Source organism: Gadus chalcogrammus, chromosome 3 (assembly GCF_026213295.1).
Source record: "Gadus chalcogrammus isolate NIFS_2021 chromosome 3, NIFS_Gcha_1.0, whole genome shotgun sequence".
NCBI lineage: Eukaryota > Metazoa > Chordata > Actinopteri > Gadiformes > Gadidae > Gadus > Gadus chalcogrammus.
Window position 1 is genome coordinate 5,480,093 of NC_079414.1, and position 8,883 is coordinate 5,488,975.

General features: G+C 42.0%; 1 protein-coding gene across 1 annotated transcript in view; it reads left to right on the forward strand.

Moving 5' to 3' along the window:
• The first annotated feature begins 1,133 nt into the window (after positions 1-1,133).
• Positions 1,134-8,883, forward strand: part of hand2 (heart and neural crest derivatives expressed 2) — a 7,850-nt gene continuing 100 nt past the window's right edge. Inside the window, exons 1-2 of the mRNA XM_056585610.1 lie at positions 1,134-2,230; positions 5,140-8,883. The exon at positions 5,140-8,883 is cut by the window's right edge and continues 100 nt beyond it. Of these exons, the coding sequence (XP_056441585.1) occupies positions 1,649-2,230; positions 5,140-5,241 (684 nt within the window). The 5' untranslated portion in view covers positions 1,134-1,648 and the 3' untranslated portion in view covers positions 5,242-8,883. The remainder of the gene's footprint in view (positions 2,231-5,139) is intronic.

Sequence of the window (8,883 nt, forward strand, 5' to 3'; positions counted from 1 at the left end):
ATGTTTCACCATTTATGAGCTACGTCCAAGCACTATTGCAGATAGTTTATAACAGGCCACTGGGAAGGCGTTCGCAGTGAGAGGCTGAAAAGAGGGCGAATGTAACGCCCATTAGACTAAATAAAGACAAGGTCATATATTTGGTTTTGAAAGGTGTAGGCTGTTTAATGGATACAAAGGTGATTTATAAGTATCATCGAAAGGTGTGGGCCACATTACTACAGTAAGGCCTACAGATTAAAGGGAAGAATGAGATTGTCCACACGATACATCCCAGACTGGTAAAGCTGCCTCAAATACAAATATAAATTCAAAGTAGGCCTTATATCCTCATATTATTTTCATATTCAATCATTTACTTGGGGATCAATGGAAACCCCTCAAAATAATGTTATGCTGTATACAATATGTAGTATCACTAGCCCTATGCCATTGAGTCGATATTAAATGGCATAGGCATAGTGAGTATTCATAAATCAACTAAACTCAACAGGCCAATATTTTCGAATATTAGGCTCCTGTTACTGATTATGATAAAGGTCGGGCTCTAGGCCTAAGTCTCAAGCATCGTTCATCTGCTGTATGATTTCCCGTGTGTGTGTGTGTGTGTGTGTGTGTGTGTGTGTGTGTGTGTGTGTGTGTGTGTGTGTGTGTGTGTGTGTGTGTGTGTGTGTGTGTGTGTGTGTGTGTGTGTGTGTGTGTTTGTGCGCGCGTGTGTGTGTGTCTGTTTATGTTTGCGTGTGTTTTTGCTCGGGCGCATGACTTCACGTTCGTGTGTGTGTGTGTGTGTGTGTGTGTGTGTGTGTGTGTGTGTGTGTGTGTGTGTGTGTGTGTGTGTGTGTGTGTGTGTGTGTGTGTGTGTGTGTGTGTGTGTGTGTGTGTGTGTGTGTTTGTGTTTGTGTGAGTGTGTGTGGGGGGGGGGGAGGGGGGACGCACACGTGCTCGTGCACGCGTGCGTTGGCCCACTTGTCAGGTCCATTGAAGTTAAGGACAGATACTCAAAGTCGGCCGAGTTTGGCCTCAGCTATTATCGTATTATTGTCCTCTCTTGGCTTTCAGGATTGGTTATTGGAGGATGTGACGTACACGCCCCGCCCCGACCCGGTCCGTGACGCGCCTCATCGTAGCTGGAGACAGCTGTGGATGCCTAGTGTCTGCGTTCTGCGTTCTGACCCCACATTCCGTTCGCGGCCCCTCTGTATGCGTGCTAAGTTTGCCAAGCAAGAACCAAGTTGGACCTATTGGATTTTTTTTTGTAACTTTTCAGCCCTCATTGACAATCGTCCTATTCCCAATCATTAAAGAGGCGTCTTTCTTGGAGTAAGTCTTTGGATTGAATTGGTGTGTTCGAGTACCTCTTTCTTCGCATCGAGCGGCTGTAGAAGTGGATAAATATGATCCTATTCTCTGGAGAAACAGTAACATGTTACAGATAAGTAGGGCAGAGTTTCATTAAGGAGCTCCTTCATTACGGTTTCTTATTTAAGAAGACAATACATGATCTATTCTTGTCGTGCAGCCTATTGCCCTTTTCGGCCACCTTGCCCATGGGGACATCCAACCCAAAAACATTTCGATTGGACCTGAACAGTGTGTAGTCCCTACTGTGCTGTGCCCGGTGCGTCCCCGCAGCGCTTCTCCTCTCACCATGAGCCTTGTGTCGGGCTTCCCTCACCACCCGGTCATGCACCACCACGACAGCCACTACTCCTTCCACGCTGCAGCGGGCCGATGTCACGAGGAGACCGGAGGACCTCCGTACTTTACGGGCTGGTTGATCAGCCACGCAGACATGTCCCCCACCGATTACGCACTCGCGCCCGGCTACAGCCCAGAGTACCTGGGAAACACGGCTTCTGCCGTCGGACTGGACCCTCATCATCACCATTACGGGTCGGCTCTGGTCCCGGCCGGGATCTCGGTGAACGGCAGCACGGGCATGCACCACCACACGCACCCCCGGCCCGTGAAGCGGAGACCCACGGCCAACCGCAAGGAACGACGCCGAACTCAGAGCATCAATTCGGCTTTCGCCGAGCTGAGGGAATGTATACCGAATGTACCGGCGGACACCAAGCTGTCTAAAATCAAGACCCTGAGGCTGGCCACCAGCTACATCGCATATCTGATGGACATTCTGGACAAAGACGGTCAGCACGGAGACACAGAGGCCTTTAAAGCCGACTTTAAGAAGACAGACGGGAAGGAGGAGAGGAGGAAAAGAGAAGCAGTGAGTAGCCCATCTTATAGGCCTATACTGTTCTACCAAGTGCCCTCGCTTCCCACCTTTAGACCCGCGTCCCTCGTATAAATAATTTAGGCAATTTGTATAGGCCTAGAGCTACATTAATTAAATGTAGAATATAAGCCCTAATAGTTAGAAATAATAATAATGCATAATAATTAAAAATGTGATGATAAACCAACTGCTTAATGCCCCTATGCAACCCCATAATCAATAGGCACCACTGATAGACGTGGTGCGGAAGAAATGTAAAGCAGAAACAATAACGATTTATAACTATTTATAGCCAACATAAATGCCAGTAGGGCTACATGTATATGACTTGGTATGCAACCACAGATGGACCTTGGTTTAAATGGGACAGGCGGTTTAGACCCGTGAGCCTACAGACCTGGTGAAAGGCCTAATATGTTACACGCTGACATGTAATGTTCCTTATTTTAATACAACGAGGAACCGCTCTGCAAGCTTGCAGTCCTAACCGGCCTCTAGTCACGTGTAGGCCGAGGCCTACATCTGGAGACAAAGCTACAAATAAAAAAATGATGCCAATTGAACATAAATCGTCATCTGTGTACATTGAATGAAGGATTGGGCAAGAAAGACACGGTCAACAACATTGAGGTTGAAGCGATAAAGGAAGAACATTTGCACACACTCGTCCGAGTGTGTTAAGGACAGGCTCTAAGAGACAGCTTCATATTTATACAGTTGAATGTGATCTGGTCATTTTGGAGTCAGCCAACGGATTAGCGATGCTGTGGGTGCGAGGGCGAGTGCAGGATTAGTTAATTGGAGATTAAATAGATCAGAATAAAACCACTTCGGATTTATTTAGGCTATAGATAAACAAAATTACACAATTGTTTATTGAAGGCCTACATTATGATGGTGCTATGATTATCAGGCCTAAACGACCACAAAACAACAAAGTCTACTTTAATATAAAAAAATTAGCCACATGCAACTCATTTGGCATACACTAGAATGCTAAATGATGACACCTATCACCTAGGCGTATTAGTCAATTAATAAAATAATAGGGTCAGAAAAATTTGAGATCATATAGGATACAGCAAGCTTTAAGGTCAAGTAAGGCCGAATGTCACCAATTACAACATATCAGCCTCAGCTGTTCATACAGCCTCTTCGTCCTCATGATGCTGAAATATTGTCACATGGTAAGTGCCATTCGTTATAATCCAATGCAACAATAGTAATAATAATAATTATAATAATAATTATAAATATTATTATAATAATTAATATTATTATGGTAATTATCATTGGAAGATATAGGTCCTATATTTTATCAGAAACTAAAACATTGTAGCTATTGAAAACATGTATTTTCCTGACGTGTTCAGTATACAACATAGTCAAATAACCATGACAAACGAATAGTACAAAATAAAATATAAAATAATGATAAATTAAATACAGTAGGCACACTTTATGATAGGCGTACATATGCAATGACAACACAGGCAAGGTTTTGAAAATAGTTTTTGACACTAAACCATGCCCTTTTGGACAAACGCATGTTCTGTTATCGTAGGCTATTTGTTGGCTTATTTTTGTACTACGATTTACAAAAAGGACAAATCTAGCATCTAGTCCTCTGTGACTCTGTGTCATCTGCCCTGGCAGGATACCTGTTGCCAGTTAGAACATGAACATTGAAATACTATATGCAAATAAGATTACACTTTAAAGTAAACCACAAGAATAATATTCGGATATAAAGTGTCTCTAACTCGATCTTCCAATTGCGTAAGCCCTTTCATGTTTGGATGATCGGCGATGATTTCATGAATGTCTTTTGAAAGAATGTCTCAAATATCTGGATATGTGGTTGGAAACGACCAGGTATACACATATATACATATGTATACACTTCAAACGGTATTACAATGCGTTGGTAAAATTGTCCATAGGCCCAATTAACACAATCTCCAAATGATCTGTGTAGGCTTTATCAGAAAACAACAACATATAACCAGTGGCTGCCTATTTGTTGTGTTATTTTACATAATTATTATTGTTATTATTATTTGATATTACATATTATTTATATTAAGTTTCAGCCAAAGCGGGTGAAACTTTAAACAACGCTTTAAACTAAAGTGGGATAGCCTAAATGTGTGACATTCTGCTGAGCAGTCTGACCTCCAGGAAAATATCTGCTGAACCATTAGTTCTAAGGTCTTAGGTCTTAGGGCTAAAGTCTTCCTCGCAATGAAATCATCTTGGCTGTATTCCTATGATGGAAGCAGATTAAGTAATTCATTTTAAATAATTGTATACCTATTTGTTTGAGGACAGCAGAGAAACATTACCAATAGGGTGTCAGTAGCATACCGAGGCCTACATGAACACATTTGCGTGCACACACTCACGCACGCACGCACGCAAACACGCACACACACACACACACACACACACACACACACACACACACACACACACACACACACACACACACACACACACAGGCACTTGCATGCACATGTATGTTTGCATAGGACTAGGCCCATTATATAATATATATTGTGTTACGGGTGCTGGACTGTCGAAAGCCTTATTCTCGCATTCAAATCTCTGTATTTTAATATGCGAGCCCGATACAAGGCATGCATCTAGCGTTATTTTGGTTAATTTAAAGCCAACATGTGTTTCTGTCGCATGATAAAAACAATTCGTATTTGATAAGGGGGACCGAATTCTACCATCAAGAGTAACCATGTCACTTTGTGTTGTATTTATGATTATTTTTTAATTATCTTTTTAATCTTGTTCAACAAGCCATCGATTCCATCTGCATCAATATTATATTTAAGAGAGTAGGCTTATACATGTGATAACGTTTTCTCCGTCGCTCTGTTTAATGATAGGTGGAGGTTCTGAAGACCCCTTCGTCCGCAGTGGGGGACAAGAAGACCAAGGGCCGCACGGGATGGCCCCAGCACGTCTGGGCCCTGGAACTCAAACAATAGACACACGTTACTCACCGGCGGGCTCTTCTAATGTACGAGACGGAAGGCGGGAACATTCACAACCTTTTTTTGTTGTTTGAGAGTTGACAAATTGCGCGGGACGTGTCGTTCAGCAGAATGTGGCCCTGGCGCCAAATCACGATCAGACGGTCGGCTCCCCCTTCTCCAGGTCTCATGCTTACTGCCTCCCACCACGTAAACAAAAGCGCGCGCATACACACGCACATACGCACGCACACGCACGCACACACACACACACACACACACACACACACACACACACACACACACACACACACACACACACACACACACACACACACACACACACACACACACACACACACACACACAAACACACAGTCTATGTTCAGCTGCGTTAAAAGATAGGCCTACATGTATGTGCAATGTTTCCCTGGTGAATGGAGTTGATTGGGAAAGACTGAACCGACGCCTTCATTCAATGGATGGAAGGACATTGTCTTAATTAACCGATGTCGTTAATGAACAATTATCTATTATAGTTGGAAAGAACAAGTCATTTGTAAGACTACAGATGTATCAGTTGTTAAACTCCTCGTTGTTATATCGGAATTCATCCCACTATATTCGGAGTAAATGTCGGAGGCGTCCCGGTGATGGAGGTGTCAGTATTATCTGTGTTGTTGTCGTCGTTGAGTCGTATCAGTAGGCCTATTCAGTGGTGGATTCTTTCAAATACGTATCTCCTGCCCACTGGCGAGGTCTATAGCTGATAAATAGTCTAGGCTGTTGTTGGTTGTTAACAGTGTAATTGATACAATAAAAAAAAGAGATTTAAAATAATATGTCTCCGTAAATGCCCCGTTTCGCTACGCGGCAACTGGCGAGAACCACCAGCGGGTTATTTGAATTAATAGCCTAAATATTCGGCCATATCTTTGTCATTTGTCCAGAGCCTAACAATGTCATTTCACAATTAATTTAACAATTTAAACAATTAAAATGTTAAAATCCAGTTCATTGTCTTGGCAAATATTGACGTGAATATAACGCTTATAATAAATCGGTCATCGATTAATTTCTTAAAAGTAGGCTTATACATTATACTACTTTATTAGAAAATGTAAATGTGTCCTGTCAACCTGCTACAATCATAAATGTTTTTGTTATCATCGTTAAATGTCAAGGCAAAAACAACCAATCTTCAAACATTAGTCAGGCAATTATAGTAGGACTACACGTTACAGTTAGGGATGTGACCACCAGAATAGAGAATGTAAAAACAATAGTGGGCGTGTTTTAAAGTATTTTAAAGATAGATATCCAAATATTCAACAGAACTGTCTTCAAAACAAAACTTTTAGTACAAAGATAAAGGGGATTATGGCTGAATGCAACCGTGGAAAACATTATGGATTCATTACAGATGTGTCAATATTGTACCTGTTCATGAGCCAGATGTCCCTAATCCTCAGGGCAGCTTCTGCAAAGCTATCCAATGTATGTTAACTTCATCATAATTTAAATAAAATGTGTACCAACCTATTTCAGCCAGGCTGTTACAGAAAGTTAGAGAGAATAATATTGGCATAAAGACCAGTAGAAACCATAAAGCATGTGCACTTTTTCTCAATCCCCACTCTTAGTTTATCACCGCTAATCTCTCTGACTCTCCCTTAGGTTCTCTGCTATTTATGTGCCTCTGACTCATGTATTCATTCCTCTTTTAACCATCCACCCCAGCCCCCACCATCACCACTTCTGTCTCTCACTCTCCTCTATCATCTCCACCTCTGCTGGTCCACCGCTCCCTTCATCTGCCTGTCCCACCTCACCGCCAGTCTGTCCGTCTGGCTGCCCCGCTGTCCATCTGCTGTACTCTAAGTGCAGACAACTGGGGAGTGTGATAGATGACTTGGAAAGCATTTCTTCCTCTGTTAATAACATAACATCTGTCAGCAATTACTTGCTGATAAATGCCGCCGACCCTCGCCCCTCTCTCCCTCTTACTCCATGCCCTGCGACTCCTGCCTTCCTCCACCATCGCTGACGTGTGCTGGGACTCTCAGCGACGGGAAAGGGAACCAGAGCGAACTCCCTTTAGAAGGAGTATGGCTGAAGGCGAGGTAGGCTATTGGTGCTCAGAGATTCAGACATTATTCTGAAATGGCAGGACAAAGATTTAACTATAGATCCTTTTATTGCTGTGTGCCAATCTGGAAATGTAATGTAACAACAAATGGTCATTATAATGGCCATTTGTCCGGCTCAGTCCGGCTCCTATTTGGATTATTAGACCTACTAATTTTCAGCCTTGTTTTGACAAGCATTTGACAACCATGAAATGATTCTAAGTGATAAGGGAAGTATTCATTTAAATGGAATGAATACAAATTGTGGATTATTCACCATAGACGGCTAGGTATTAACATCTATAAAATTGTACGCAAAAGTGAATTGTGGAATTATTATTTTAAGTTGACTGCTATATCATTTGAATAGGCCTATATTTGTTTACTTCCTCTGCGTCATGCTTTCTTAACAGAAATAATAACAAGTCTTGAAGTAATAGGCCTATGTCTCATTTTTGTCAAATTCAAATTGGGTGTTGTTAGCGATGCATTTTTGCTTGCGTGTGGATATTTGCATTATGTTTATTTGCACATTGATCGCCATTTAGGGCCCTAATATGCAGAGTGGAGGAAACACGGAAACACATATTTTCATATTGTATATTGGGAAACAAATATACTTTACTCTATACACTGTATGCACTTTTAATCAATGCTACTAGGAAAGGGAATACAGACAGTTCAATCAGCAGGGACTAGTTACGCATAAACAAAGAAGATTGATAGACAATACAATGTTCGTTTTGGTTATTATACCCCATGGTGATCAGCTGTCAGATGAGATCCCCCCATAGAGTTTATTGGTGGACCGTGGTGGTGGGGAGGTGGCCAGAGGAGATTCCTGGTGAGCAACTCAACTGGACCAATCTCCTGTTGTTGGAGACAGAAGGAGCCAGAGACTAGGAGAAGGGGACGGAGAAGAGCTGCAATGGAGTCCAAATGAGAGTGAGGGACTGGATGAATTGGGTATATGCCGCAACATTTCACTCATCAATAAAGGGGGAAAGCTGATTGGCTGAGTAGAGATGGGAGTGGTCAGCCCTGACTGAGAATGTCGACATGCAAGTTACTGAAGTAAAGGGGGATGTAGTCTTGTTGACTTTTGCTGCAGCTAAATTTTAAAGATACAATCTAAAACATTCTAGCATGTAGGCGGGCGGGCCGTACATATATAGATGGAATATAATACAGTCTACGTGGCTGCAGTTGTGTTCTGCTTAGGTTTATCAGAGCAGTCCTTTATGAAGTGGATGCAAGGAATGTTGGAAATTGCATTATAGCTATAGGCAATTAGGAGAAACCAGCCAGAGTAAGCTAGATTTTAAAAATATACAACCAAAAGATCAATGAAATGATTGGACGAGCTTTAGAGGCATGAAGGCATTTTCTTTTTTTGTCTGAAAATTTGATTCATTGATCGCCGTCAGGATGTAAAGATAATTTCAACAAACATGATAAAAAAAACCTTTTCAATAAATTGTCTACCATAGCTTTAAAGTCACAATATCCCATACACACACACACACAC